This window comes from Haliotis rufescens, unplaced genomic scaffold, assembly GCF_023055435.1.
Source record: "Haliotis rufescens isolate VD_foot unplaced genomic scaffold, xgHalRufe1.0.p SCAF_7, whole genome shotgun sequence".
NCBI classification, from domain to species: domain Eukaryota; kingdom Metazoa; phylum Mollusca; class Gastropoda; order Lepetellida; family Haliotidae; genus Haliotis; species Haliotis rufescens.
The window spans coordinates 39713911-39729249 of NW_025964361.1; the positions used below are offsets into that span (position 1 = coordinate 39713911).

The following is a 15339-nucleotide window of genomic DNA, read 5'->3' on the forward strand; positions in this document are numbered from 1 at the left end:
TGACGCGGCCGGGGATCGAACCACGGATCGACAGATTCAACATCCGGGCTGGCAACTTCTAAACTCTATGGTAATGTCCAAGGTTTGAGATAGCACTAAGAATTTGTATCAGGTATTGTATATTGTATATTGATAAGTATTTATATAGTGAGGCGGTTGGGACTGGAGAGAAGGTTTAAGATATCGGTACATTCGACTGGGGTTAGGTGGTTTAAACCTACTTTGAAACGCAAGAAAATTTGCTAACGATACACACTGCCAACGTTCTATTCATAAGTCCAATGGCATGTGTTTGTTTACCTGTAATCTCCACTTACAGGTAAGTGTCATACTGTCGGTAAGAAATGTAATCAATCACCTTTACACGTCACGGTTTACACGTCCAGAAACAATTCTGCAATAACGTCAACACGCGGACCGCCGTTCCTGCCTGGTCAGGTGCAAAGTACAGTCGGGGCGATCCTACCACCACTTTAGTTTCTCAGGTAATGGCGTTGTTCAAGTGCCATGTTCATCTCACTTGAGACAGCGGGTGGTATATACCATGTCTTAGTAAATGAAGTTGTCACACTTATTGTCTACCTGTGATATACACCTGTAATTAATGGCGTCCACAGCCACACGTGGCATCAGTAAGGCCGTTGGCTTAATCTGTGGGTATTACGCAGAGACCGTTGTCCTAAATGTGAAAGTCTACAAAAGCGAATTTTGGAATGTTTGATCGACAGGTTTATCTGCATAAGACTTGTTGAGGTTTTTCATATAAATACAGATTAACATTAACATCTTTCTCCTTGGGGGTCTATCCCATGCTAAACCAAGGTAAGTAATCAGTGACATCGAGGAGACTAGTGGGAAGGGGCATTGCTTCGAGGAGACTGGTAGGATGGTGCAGATAAACCACACTTAAAGGGGGCTTATGTTATACACTGGTGCTCAACTGGTGTTCAAATCAAGTACACATAAAGACGTTGTAAAAATGAAATGTCAACGCCAGAGAACGACCAGTCTCGATTATCCGACAAACAGATTTCACTAGGCGTAAAAGGCAAAATAGGGATGGAATTGATGGATGGATCACTAAAAATCAGTGACGACACCAGGTGTTCGCGAAAAGGGTAAGCATGTCCTGCTTACCTGCTAAATAATATCAGGAGTTAAACCGAGACATTGGCTCAGTAGGATTAGGGCTAGATCAACAGCTAGAAATATATACAGTCTAAAACGTCAGAAAAGACAAACATGTTTGCCAGGTCTGCCAAATTGCCAATATTGCCGATGCGACGTTAAATCTTCACTCACTCACTCACTCCATAACGATAAATAGCAATAGCAACTATAAGTTCAGGAGAGATCATGCGCGAGATGGAGATTGTGACGTCACTTCCGGAACGAAGATATAGTTGCAAATGGGTCCAGGGTATGTATTAGGGCTGGGACGGGTGGCCGAAGGACTACCCAGACCCGTCGCTAGTCACGTGATATATTGTTTAATGACAAAAACTCACTATAGCTCAGCGGTTACACTACAAGTTGCTAATGTTCACATTTCTTTCTGACGATGCACACATTCCTTTTGATTTGTATATGTTTGAGTAAAGATAAAGCTTCAGTCAACTTCACTGAACGCATGATCTGATTGTTTGATACATGTATGTATCTTCTTCTCTCTCTGTGTATCTAAATAATTTTGGCCAGGGCTGCGGTAAAACAATTACCAATCAGATATTTTGTTCCCAATCTTGAGACTTGCAGTGGGTACCCGGGTAGGGTCGGGTACCCGGGTAGAAAACTTGGACTCGTCCCAGCCCTAGTATGTATCTTAATATAATGGAGATATAATACTCTGGATAAACAAGGATGGGTCACTCACTAAAGGCGTAACTTAGGAGGGACATATTTTCCATCTATATACATCTAAGAAAGAAAAATTATGGATGTTAACCTCTGTATTATGACGAACAAAACGTTTCGGAGTATATACTTACTCCTTCATCAGGTGAAATGTTCACCTGGTGAAGGCGAAAGTATATACAACGAAACGGTGTCTTCCTCATTATAAAGAAGTTGACATCCATAAATTATCGTCCTTATGTGTATCACTTCTAAATGCCATTCAAAGACTATATACAGTAAACTACGGTTATAACGAACTCGTGGGGACTATTAATTTTAGTTCGTTATAACCGTAGTTCGTTATAAGTATATATAAAGAATAACTACAGCAAATAGTCGGGACCAAATAAGTAAGTTCGTTATATCCGTCAGTTCGTTATAAGCGTGTTCGCCATAACCGTTGTTTACTGTACATCTAAATACACATCAACGCTACAGGATCGCCAGTTGAAGATATAGTGTAATTGCAATTTTAACAAAACAGCATGTGTTAGAAAAAATGCTTAAATGAAATGCCCCTAAGAAAATATGAGTTATATGAGTGAAAGACATTGCAGCGTTGCCAGACGTAGTAGACAGCCTAATGCACAGTTTACTTTAACACGTCCAAACACTTGATATCACCACACTAAACATATTGTAATGAACCATTCCCCCGGCAACATGCAATAAGTCTGGTCTAGGCTTACCCGAGGGAGTGTGTCTAGAGGTCACATTACCAGCGACAATACACGTGTATGTGTGATTCCACAATTACCACCACAACAACCGTGCTCTTGTCAGAAGTAGCAGCAGTCGTGGTAGTAGTAGTAGTAGCAGCCTTAAGTACACCCCTCACGGTTAAGAAACATACATTACTCCCACTACTACTACTACTACTACTACCACTACTACTACTACTACCACTACCACTACTACTACTACCACTACTACTACTACTACTACCACTACTACTACTACTACTACTACCACTACTACTACTACTACTACTACCACTACTACTACTACTACCACTACCACTACCACCAACACTACTACTAATACTACTTCTGCTACTGCTACTACTATTACTACTTCTGCTACTGCTGCTGCTGCTACTACTACTACTACTACTACTACAACTCGACTCGAACTGATGCTACTGGTATGGGAAATCATGTACACACCTGTTAACCCATAATGCGTGGCATGCACTGTGATGTGACCAAACAGCACCATACACACCTGACACATGACTCGCCCATGTTTGATAAGTGTCAGGATGTCGTCTATATATCTGTAAAAGCGTGTTTACACACAAACCATAAATTGACGTCCTAAGTCCTCTCAACGCCTGTGTGAACGGTTAAACTAGAACATTATTTGACAGTGTGTTTGAATGTATATGTATCCATCTCCAGGAATGGGCTCGGTTCCACAAAGCGACCGTAGTGTGTAACTGTACTTTTACCATACATTCAAAAGTTGAAGACATGAAAGGTCCGTACTCACATAATAATTAAGCAGAAATAATATGAACTTCTTAGAGTCGCAACCTTTGATATAGATTGTTAAAAAAACTTCTCGACGACAAATTGAACATTATTATATTGTTGTCTTATATTTCCCCCTGTCTATCTTCCACGTCTTAAACTAGTGGTTTGACCTTGAATATACGGTGACACCCCGCTCAGATTCCTATAAAATTCCAATTTATTGTTGCAAAGAAATAAAGTTTGTAACAAACTTTGTTGATTAAACAATCGCTCGAACAATTGGTTTATTAATAAATTCACAAAAAATAAAGCGCGGGTGGCCCACACGTTTAAGGCGCTTAGTCTCGTGACCCTTTGATCGTGGGTTCGAATCAAAGATTCGCCCTGATTAAGGCCATTGGTTTGCCTGCACCAAGCGTCTAGGACCTGCATCACTTCAGGCTTCCCTTCCACTCAGCTGTAATCCCGTCAGATATCTGTAATACTGATCAGAGCGGCGTAAACCCTAACTTACACCTACCCTTTTTCACAAAACACCACAAGCACTACCACTACTTTTACAGTGAGGTTTGTTTGTTGCTTTACGCCGCACTCAGCAAAATTCCAGGTATATGACGGCGGTCTGTAAATAATCGTGTCTGGACCAGACAATCCAGTGATTGACATCATGAGCATTGATCCACGCAATTGGGATACGATGACATGCATCAATCATGTCAGCAAGAATGACCACCCGATCCCGTTAGCCGCCTCTTACGACAAGCATGGTCGCCTTTTACGGCAAGCATGGGTTGCTGAAGATCTATTCTACCCCGGATCTTCACGTGTCTATACAGTGAGATGTTCTGCCCACTTACCCACGGAGGCGGTCCACGTATATTTTACAGTGACTGGTCCGACGAGCGTTGGTACTGAAACCCTGATAACACAACCTTTGAAAAACGAATGTCGTTTGCAAGAAGGAACCTCTGACAATATCCTGTTTTGATACTTGAAACATGATTCCAACAAACACGATGAGGCATTGCATTGTGCAAAAACAGTAGCCACAATAAGTATGGAGGTGCAGGGTCAGGAACACAATTTCACATCATGAAAAATGTCATTTTCAGTCCAAAGATGACAGTCTGACACAAATCACCACCAGCGGGTAAAACCCGTCACGTGTCGGGGCGACACCTTCCATCCTTCGTCGCATCCCTCCAGTAAGTCGTCAGATCTGCTGAATGAGCTACTGCAGCCATTCCCTATGAATAGCTGCCTCCAATTGGGCCAGAGTCTGCACCGTCGGGTCCAGCTCCTTTCTCCACGCCCCAAGATGTCCAAAATATGCTCCAGCGGGTTCAGGTCAGGACTCATGGCAGGACACGGCAGTGCCGCCACAGCGTCATTCTGGAAAAAAGCTGTCACTGCTCTGGAAGGATGTGGTCTAGCATCATCATCCATGCACACAGGTCGGGTGGTGTGTGGGTGGATGTCAAAATGCGGCACAATAACTGGTTGCATGACGTTACGAATAGACCGATCACCATTCAGGTGTCCTTGGATGTTGACAAGATCCAGCTTACAATCGTGTGACAGGCAACCCCAAACTATTACCGAACCTCCCCATACTGGTCGTAGTTCTTATGTTCCTGGGTGTGGTGGCCGTAATTTTTATTCCCCCAAACCCTCAATCGGCCATCCGTGTGACATGGACCAGGAACCTACTCTCACCGGACCAATGGACTCCTCGACAAGTCTTCCGATTCAAAGCCCTTCAGACCAAACACCATGCTAAAGGAATTCCCCGATGATGATCGGCAAGGAAGGGACGCTTGATTACCCTTCTGGACTTCATACCCGCCGATGTCAGTCGATTCCTCACTGTTCTGGTTGACATCCGTCTATTGGGTAGCCTTTGGCGCTTCAGAACAGGAGATGTTGCAAATGGTTGACGGCGTACCAGCCGAATTAAGGGCACGACATCACGCCTAGACGTCATGCGAGGTCTTCCTGGCCGTGGGACATCCTGTACAGCATTGGTTTGCCCGTATTCGCGTACCAGTCTGCTGACAACGGTATAATACTACCCTCGTTGACGTCCGATGCTTTTGTAGATCGAATGCATACCAATAATACGCCACCTTTGCGCTTCTGATGACCTTCTTCGTGCCATGTTCACTTATAATGTTTCAACAATAGAAGACAGTGACGTTTAATACCCACACTTGCGGTGTACAGATACTGCATTTTGAAATATGCATGGGTGGCATGCTGCACGTGCATATCGTGCTGCAGTGTGACGTCACGATTGTCATTGTACTGTCCTATCATTTCGACTGAGCACCGTTGACATATTCATCACGAAATTTGCAGTTGTTACAAATGGGGATATTTCAGTTTTAATTATTCCCAGTGGTGCTTGACTTTTTTCATTCTGTATTAAATCATATAGTAAAGTATATGGCTTACGACAGTCGTAGCCTTAGGATCGCTTTAGAGACTGGTTCTCCAAATATACATTAGTCTGGTTATATGCCATAGCTTTACGAATACGGTCAAGTAATTAAAGACCGCATATACTACAATGTGCATCGCAGCTCAACCCAGTGTATAGTTTGACCCGTGAAGATCCGGGGTGGAATAGGTCTTCAGCAACCCGTGTTTGCCGTAAAAGGCGACTATGCTTCTCGTAAGAGGTGACTAACGGGATCGGGTGGTCGGGCTCGCTGATTTGGTTGATGCATGTCATCGTATCCCAATTGCGTGGATCGATGCTCATGATGTCAATCGCTGGATAATTTACAGACCGACGTCATATAGCTGGAATATTGCTGAGTGCGACGTTAAACAACAAACAAACAGTGTATAGTTGTGACGTGTTACTCTGCTGGCGTAGGTGGCCATTGTCCGCCATGCACATTTCCTGTAGTTATCACGTGTTACCAAAGTGCAAGGTATTATGTGTTAAAATGAGACTAGCTGTGGATAATGTCACGAAGTGAAACGTGCTCTAACGCAGACCCGACACTACTTCAGTGTCGATGCATATATGAGTGGGTGTGTTTGTCTGTGCCAATACAGGGGCGGTCGGAAGCCTGACGGTTAAAACGTTTGCTCGTCACGCCGAAGACCCGGGTTCGATTCCCGACATGGGTACAATGTGTGGATCCCATTTCTGGTGTCCCCCGCCGTGATATTGCTGGAATATTGCTAAAAGCGGCGTAAAACCATACTCACTCACTCACTGTGCCAATATAGGTAAACAGTTTAAGGCTGTAATTGTTGAACTTTAGGTACACCCCTCCCGGTGAAACCTTAGGTATCCCCTTCCGTGCCGATTGATACACTCCATCACGCATATGTACCACGCAAACACAACGCAAACATCGAAACTACTAAAACATATACACTGCTTAGACTTGAAAAGACTTGAATAGTTTTTAGAGGGTGTTTTTGCAGTAAAAGAACGATACAATGTTTTTCAGTGACCGTTAATTATACCATGTTATATACACAAAGAAATACACCTGGCCCTGTGTGTTCAATACTGTAGAGTGTGCAGTTCGATACCCTACACTTGGAGTTTGACAGGTTCACTATACACATAGCCATAAGTCGACGCGCGTTATCAAAGAAAAACATAAATTGTATTTCTATGGCGGCGTGTAAATGAAAAATGACACGGTATGCTTTGAATTTCACAGAGAGGGGAAAATTAGGTTTATTTTTTCAGGTACAAAGCAATTTGAACGAAAACGATGCCATTGTGTTAGAGAACACCCCCGTCCCCTATAAATCAAGTGAAAGAGTCGGCTTGGGTGAACCGCGTTTTAAATAGTATGTCAGTCATATCATGGCGCGTCTCCTTTGTGTGGGGGAAAAGCATAAAGTGATGCAGCTCTTTATAATCTCAGACGTTTACTACTTTGGCGAAACCCACGAGCACAAACTGACAAACCTAGAAACATACTCGTGGCGAACCGGGATTCGAACCCACAACCATAGGTGTCTGGAGTGCCCAAGGGACGCAACTCTGCACAGTGAATTGCGGCGCCTTAGACGACTTGGCCCCCCGTGCCCCCTGTAACAAGTGAAACCTGGTTCAGTAACACATCTATGTAGGCTACAGATATACCGACGAGCACATCGCATGCAGTGGTGTAGAATCACGCGAGGAGCCCATGTTCTTCTTTAGGGGGACAGAAGGGGATTGGTTGGTCGAGCTCAGAGACTTGACGTCATCGTGCCCCAATATACACAAGCACCCCAAACAATCATCTTTTGTGTTCATTCCCATAAGGAATTCAAATAAACACATAAATATACACAGGGGGCATGGGTGGCCAAGTCGTCTAAGGCGCCGCGATTCGCTGTGCAGAGTTGCGTCCCTTGGGCACGCCAGAAACCTATGATTGTGGGTTCGAATCCCGGTTTGCCCCGATTATGTTTCTAGGTTTGTCAGCACCATACCCGTGCTCGTGGGTTTCACCGAAGTGGTAAACGTCTGAGACCTGCATCACTTCGGGCTTTCCTCCCACATTAAGCTGACACGCCGTGATATAACTGGAATACTGTTAAAAGCGGCGTTAAACCCAACTCACTCACTCACTCATAAATATACACAAGCTCAATCCCATCAGGACACTGAAGGCCTGGAGGCCGAAGCTTGGGGATATGTTTATCTATATATATTTTCTTTGGACACATTCAGTTTCATATGGCTCCACACGGAAATAACTGAATATGAGACCAAAATGCTGTGTTCAATATGGCTGTTTTGGTGACAATATTTAAAATCAGATTGCGATTTTGTGTGCACCATTTAGGGACAACATCTCATCTAGGATCCTATGTCGCGAAGTTCAGTTTACAAAACCACAAAGGTTTCAGAGAAGCCCGACACGTGAAGAGCCGGGGTAGAATAGGTCTTCAGCAACCCATGCATGCCGTAAAAGGCGACTATGCTTGTCGTAAATGGCGACTAACGGGATCGGGTGGTCAGGCTCGCTGACTTGGTTGATGCATGTCATCGTATCCCAATTGCGTGGATCGATGCTCATGATATCAATGACTGGATTGTCTGGTCCAGACTCGATTATTTACAGACCGCCGTCATATAGCTGGAATATTGCTGAGTGCGGCGTTAAACAACAAACAAACAAACAGAAAAGCGCAGTACATTGACGGGTTCCTGTGGAGGTCAATATCCATAGCAGGGTAGAATACTCATTAACATTCAGTACAGATAAGCTCAAGTGGCATCACTGTTTTCATTCAAGTAAGAAATAAGCGTAAATGCAGACGAGTAAATGCATATATTCCAGCTCAACATCTAAAACATGATAATATCAATGAATAGAACAATTTTACATACATAATGAAAATATTTTTATTCTTTGGCATGCGGGTCAGTGGGGTAGTCTAGTGGTTAAAGCGTTCGCTCGTCACGCCAAAGGCCCGAGTTCGATTCCAAATATGGGTACACTGTGTGAAGCCCATTCCTGGTGTCCCCGGCCGTTAAATTGCTGGAATATTGTTAAAATCGGCGTAAACCCATACTCACTTATTTGACATATACAAGTTTGCAACCATCTTGACAGTTGTGAACACGCGGCGTGTGTCAGACAACTCCATATATTGTTGGTTACTAACTTAATACTAATATTTTGCTGACTGCTTGAGGCATATTTGATTATACATCAAACAACGCGGCACGCAAAAAAGCCCTTCATATGAATATGATATCAATTCATCTGTCCTGATATAACATGATTCAATGCCTTTACCAACAATAAAACAAGTTGTTCGTGTATGGAGGCAATAAATATCCGATTTTCTCAAATCTGGGACAGAAAATATGCCGGCACCAACCTGGTTATGAAAACCTTCCCTGAATAAATTAACCAGCAACACGCAACAACACAAAATAATTAAAGGGGCAATGATATTAACTTATTTATACATTGTATAATGTAAAAAAATATCAACTTATTCCAACAGGGAATTATATGGTTAATGCACACAAACGCAATGCCTTAGATTGAAACCTGTTCATCGCCCATGCGGTTAACACAGACTACAAAGATTACTTACGTGATAAACATACCAACGCTGAAATTCTAAACATCGTGTAACCGTACAGATTAAGTAGCCATATAGATTCCTTACAAAGTATACTTAAGTATAAATTGCATTCCGCGGAGTAAAAACGTGCCACTGTAATTGCCTTCATAACTGTGGCGTATATGAAGACAGAGATTAAAGAAGTCTGGCTTCAACAGGTGTAATATATGCCTTGTAACTGATACCCACTGACAATGATAGCAGCTCTGTGTCTATAAGGTCGTTGGAAGTCAAAGGCTTGACACATAACATGGATGAATTACGCTGGTGCGTTGCAAGTCATGGAACTAATATACAGAGAATCAAATGAGGCTAACGGACCGTGTTCTGTCCGTCTCAATTGTGCTGTTGCTAATAGACTCAGGAAAGTAGATATCGGTGTCGACATTTCTCAATGTACAGGGAGACTTATTATGTTGTATCACACATTCCCGCACACGGGTCAGCCTAGACAAAACAAATGCTTTGTTTACATTTGTTGCCATGGTGATGAGTAATAGGAATGCGACACACAATATTGGAGTTTAAATGATGGGTTTGCTAGGTCGTGATTACAACCTGAGTTTTTCTATGAAGTTTGTTTGTTTGTTTTGCGTCCGTTTTGTTTTGACACAACGAGTGTGTAAAGGAGAATGGCAATTGAACAACGATCTCTTCTTGGGGACTTTTTTATTGAACATGTTTAACGATTGAGGATACGTACTTATGACGCTCAAGGAAATAATTGTTGAAATGTTTATTTGCTTAGCAACTTTTCAAGGCTTTGTCAGCTGTTCGTATAATCTGATCTTGTTCTATAAGTACCGACTTACAGGTTTCAAAGTTAACGTTTTTTGTAGATGAGATAAGTACAAACAGGTATTTATCGAAATCAGATAAACCGAACCAGGTGTTATTGAAATGTGTGAACAACAACGCGAGTGAAAGTTAATTTATTGTTATGAACGAGCCATGAGTCTTATCTCAAACTATTCACACGACTAATTGTACCGTCATGCTCTAAGATCTAAGACCGTGTTCTTTGAATAGTTTGTACAGCCTATGCACTGAAGACCTGTTCTAACTCGTTTTTTTCACGGGTCTCTATACGTATGAGAATGAAATAAGTAAACTTGATCAATTAAAGCAGCCCTTTCCCAATTCGAAGAAAGTATTTGATCCAAAGGCAACCCAACCTTCAGTTGACATGCTATAAACACCTTGTGCCAGGACTTTTGGCTATCTTCCACAACAAAGATAGTTCGATACAGCCGAGTTCGTGATGCAACGCGGCTGTAACTATCATTTACTGAATGACAGTCTTAAGGCATCTTGGTAACATGACCTTGTATGTTACTGAAACGGAAACTATCACCGGGGCCCACACTTGAAGAATGTATTAGAATGTAATCTAAACATTTTCAGGAAATGTTTGAACCCTAAACTAATTTAATAAGATCTAAGTTCTCGCTACCGCTAAACAAAAGAGGGAGTGGTCACGGATGGCACGGGAGGCCCGGATGGCCCAGTCGTCTGAGGCGCAAAAATTCGCAGAGTTGCGTCTCTTGGGCACTCCAGAAACCTTTGATTGTGAGTTTGAATCCCGATTCAACGCGATTATGTTTCTAGGATTGTCAGCATCATCCCCGAAGTGGCAAACGTCTGAGACATGCATCACTTCGGGCGTTCCTCCCACATTAAGCTGATACTCCGTGATATAGTGAGTGAGTGAGGTTTTACGTCGCTTTTAGCAATATTCCAGCAATATCACGGCGGGGGACACCAGTTATGGGCTTCACATATTGTACCCCTGTCGGGAATCGAACCCGGGTCTTCGGCGTGACGAGCGAACGCTTTAACCACTAGGCTACCCGACTGCCCCTCTCCGTGATATAACTGATAATACAGTGATAATACTGTTAAAAACGGCGTTAAACCGACTCACTCACTAAACAAAACCCATCTTAGGACAGCCCATTACAGGTCACGTCAGAACACACTTTCGCGAACTTTGACCGTCTAATAAAATGACTTTAAAAAAGTCGACATAAGCCAGTCAGAGAGCGCTTTCTCGAACGTTACGGCACTGGTCACAAACTGGCGACTTTCATTTGATGATAATTTAGACAAGGTTCTCGATTCAAAATTTGAAAAAGAAAATTCTGGAATGTCTTATAGATGACTAAGATTTTATGGCAGTACTTCCCATGGGCTATGGAAAATCTCTTCCGTGTCAAATGTTTATGCGAGAGATAAACGGTGATCTTGACGGAATCAGTCGTGCGGCGCGTAACTGCCGTTCGGAATACTTCGTGTTAACCTTTTCGAGGCTGCTTGATAGGAAAACGCATTCCGACTGTCACTTTCCGATCTGATTTTAATGAGATTGATACACATTTTGTGTTCTGTCTAATTACGTTTAGGGTCTAAACACATGAAATGAGGTATCGTCTCAAAGCCCAAACACCACCTAGACACAACACCCCAATAATCTAAACATGTTTAGAATTGAAGCATGTTTAGTGTTTAAACAACGTGAAGAATTTAAACATGTTTAAAAACAGTGCATATCATTAGGCATTAAGTCAAATATGGATAAGATGAATAATATATGTTGAAATTACATATGCAAAGCAGATTCACGGACACTTGTGTAACGTACATACCACAAGGACTTACAACAAACTTGGTACAATATTAACTAGGGCTGGGACGAGTCTAAATTTACTATTTTACCACCACCCTATTACCCGACCCTACCCGGGTACCCACTGTAGGTCTCAGGAGATGTCTCAAAATGTCCGAATGTACAAAACATGTATTAAACAATCGGGTCATTCATACACTGAAGTTGAATTAAGTTATATCTTTATTCAACCATATGAAAAATCAGAAGGAATGGGTGCATAGTCAGAAAGAAATGCGAACATTAGTGACTTTTGTGTAACCATAGGGTTCTAGATATTTTTTGTCATCAAACAATATATCACGTGACTAACCACGAGTCCGGGTAGTCTTGCGGGTACCCGGGTCCTACTCAGTACCCACCCGACCCGGGTACCCGAGTTACCAGTCCCAGCCCTAATATAACATAAAAATGTACAAATAAACCCAACTAAGTTAATTGTGACTGGGTCATTTGACATTTGTGACACGTCTCCGTAGCACTGGTCGTAGAGTGAAGGCCTACAAAGCAACAGGTTGCAGGGTCGTATCCCGCTGATGTTTAAAGAGTGTTTATAAACGTTGTTGGTTGGTTGGTTTGTTGTTTAACGCCGCACTCAGCAATATTCCAACTATATGACGGCGGTCTGTAAATAATCGAGTCTGGACCAGACAATCCAGTGATTAATATCATGAGCATCGATCCACGCAATTGGGATCGATGACATGCATCAACCAAGCCAGCGAGCCTGACCACCCGATCCCGTTAGTCGCCTTTTACGACAAGCATAGTCACCTATTCTACCCCGGAATCTTCACGGGTCGGTATTGCCGTATGACTAATAGTATTTCTGCCCTAGAGGAAGCGGAATCCGACAATGAAAGTATATCTTTATTTCCCATATTTACACCAAAACACGTTTACCTCCTGAACACGTTTAGACCCTAAACGCACCCAAATTATCGGACAAGGAATGTGTTTAGGACCTAAACAGCCAGGTGTACGATGGAAGTCTGATTTTGGACTCTGTAGCTGATGGCACTAAAACTAAAGTACAGCTATTTTAACAGACTGGTAACAAATAAAATTTCAGTTAACAGACCTAGAACGTGTGAAAACCCAGCCCAAACCATTAACATTATATGGCGTTAAAGGAGTGACATGTAAATTGGTAAAATTGGTATGCGTCATGGTCACAGTTGTCAAAATAATGTGACCATTAAGTAGAACGCGTTACGTGTTCGTGGAGATTCCTGGATTCCCAAGCCACCTATATCTGTCGCAAGGAGCGATTGACTATGGTTTTACGCCGTTTTTATCAATATTCCAGCAATATCACGACGGGGACCTCTGGAAATGGGCTTCAGGCATTGTACCCCTGTAGGGAATCGAACCGGGCCTTCGGGATGGCGAGCGAACGCTTTAACCACTAGGCTACTCCGCCGCCCCAGGCTACTTAATGGATCCGGTGGTCAGGCTCGGTTACTTGGTTGATTGCGTGTCATCGTACTCCGACGGCGTTTCGCGTTGAACATTCAATTACTGGAGGGTCTTGTCCAGATTTGATTAATTACAGGTCGCCGTCATTTAGATGGCACATTGCTATGTATGGCGTTAAACAACAAACAAACATGCCCATGTGATGTGTAGGTCAAAGTACTCACCCATGACAATTTACTGGGGGACGCAATTCCAATGGTATCCAATCCCGTGGGGTCGACGCCCGAATGCCTCTGTAGAATTCGCTCTTGGGGGAGGTTATTCACAGGTCTTGGTAGTCGACTTTCTGGGGGGTCAGAAGCTTTAGGGCGTGGTAGACGACTTCCCGACGTGTGTAACTGATTGTTGAGACGTCTGAGTCGACTACGACGATCTGCCGGTGATCGAGTGACAGTCTTTGTGCCAGGCATGGCTACAAAATCTGACGACCACCGTCGAATTCCTTCAATCCGAAGTAAGTACTAGTATATCCATCTCTTGACCAATATGGCCGAAACACATATTATTGAACTCATCTTTCTGTGAGAAACGCCTGGAAAATAGTCTTTTCAAAATCACTAATTGTTAGAATTTGATCTTCATCCAAGGATATTAGATATTGACGTTGGAATATCTATAACACAAGTTCCTTTCCGATATTCGAAGACTGGACGCGACCCCCTTAATTCCACGTTGTACTTAAATCAAAACACGACCCGCGTTCACTTGTGGATAAAGCAATTGTTCCTTACGATTACGACAAGTCTCGTCTCGCCGACGGTAAAGACATTCGGCGTTACAAATACTACTTTGTCAGTAACACGTAACAGCGTTTGAGTGTCCAATCCAGATTATATATCCAGGACAAGTGACCAGTGTCCTTCGAGTGACCTGCAGCACACCCACATAAACCGTTTGGCGAGCCAGCGTTATCAAGCTTCACTCTCGCTGTTGTTCGTGCGATTCTGTCAGCCCTCGGAATGCTTTTCACGACAGCTCGGAAAACAATGTCACGTGATGATTGTTGACAAACTGCCCGCTGTGATTACTGAACGTTATTCGTCAGCTGGAATACATGTCTGATTCACTCTGTCGGATTTAAATTTCATCAAACATCGACACGAGAGGGGATATGTATCCGCCATATCTCCCCCAGAGAACGTTACCTGGAAAATCAAAGGAGATAATAAAAAATACGATACTACTGCAAGGGCGCCTTCTTATCAAAACTGGCGATGTGACGACAGGTGCGAGTGGCAATTTATCATATGTGAGATTTAGTATGGCAAATCAATCTTCATTGAAGCACCAGTTCCAACTCGCGTTTCTGCGTTGATAGACTTAACGCGATCGCCGTAGTATCGTCGCTTTGGTTACTCACAACGTGAACGACATTGACAGGTAGCCCCGAAACGCTGATCGGCTCCTTTTCGTGTTGTATCGCGATGTCCAACTGTTGTAAAACATTCGGCCATACTTCAATTACATAACAATTCCTGCTGCGAATCAACGGTTTTTCCAAACCGTCGCTATGAGTATCCAAGCGATACTGAAGTTTATATCACGGTCTCTGTGTGGTATTGAAGCGGGACAGCAAAATTGAAGTTTATACCGCTGAATGTAATTTACACTCGGATGGTCGGTAAACTATATTGTGAAATAATATCATTATGTTTTGGCACTAATCCCACGTGTCGAGTTCAGGACACACAGTGACTGCAGTCTATTTACTTCTGT

At 43.0% G+C, this 15339-nt stretch overlaps 1 protein-coding gene across 1 annotated transcript in view; it reads right to left on the reverse strand.

The window, feature by feature from the left end:
- The window catches only part of LOC124144205, a 47478-nt gene extending 32635 nt beyond the window's left edge, over nt 1–14843 (reverse strand). The window contains exon 1 of the mRNA XM_046513493.2: nt 13788–14843. Within this exon, the coding sequence (XP_046369449.2) occupies nt 13788–14033 (246 nt within the window). The 5' untranslated portion in view covers nt 14034–14843. The remainder of the gene's footprint in view (nt 1–13787) is intronic.
- Nucleotides 14844–15339: the final 496 nt, after the last annotated feature.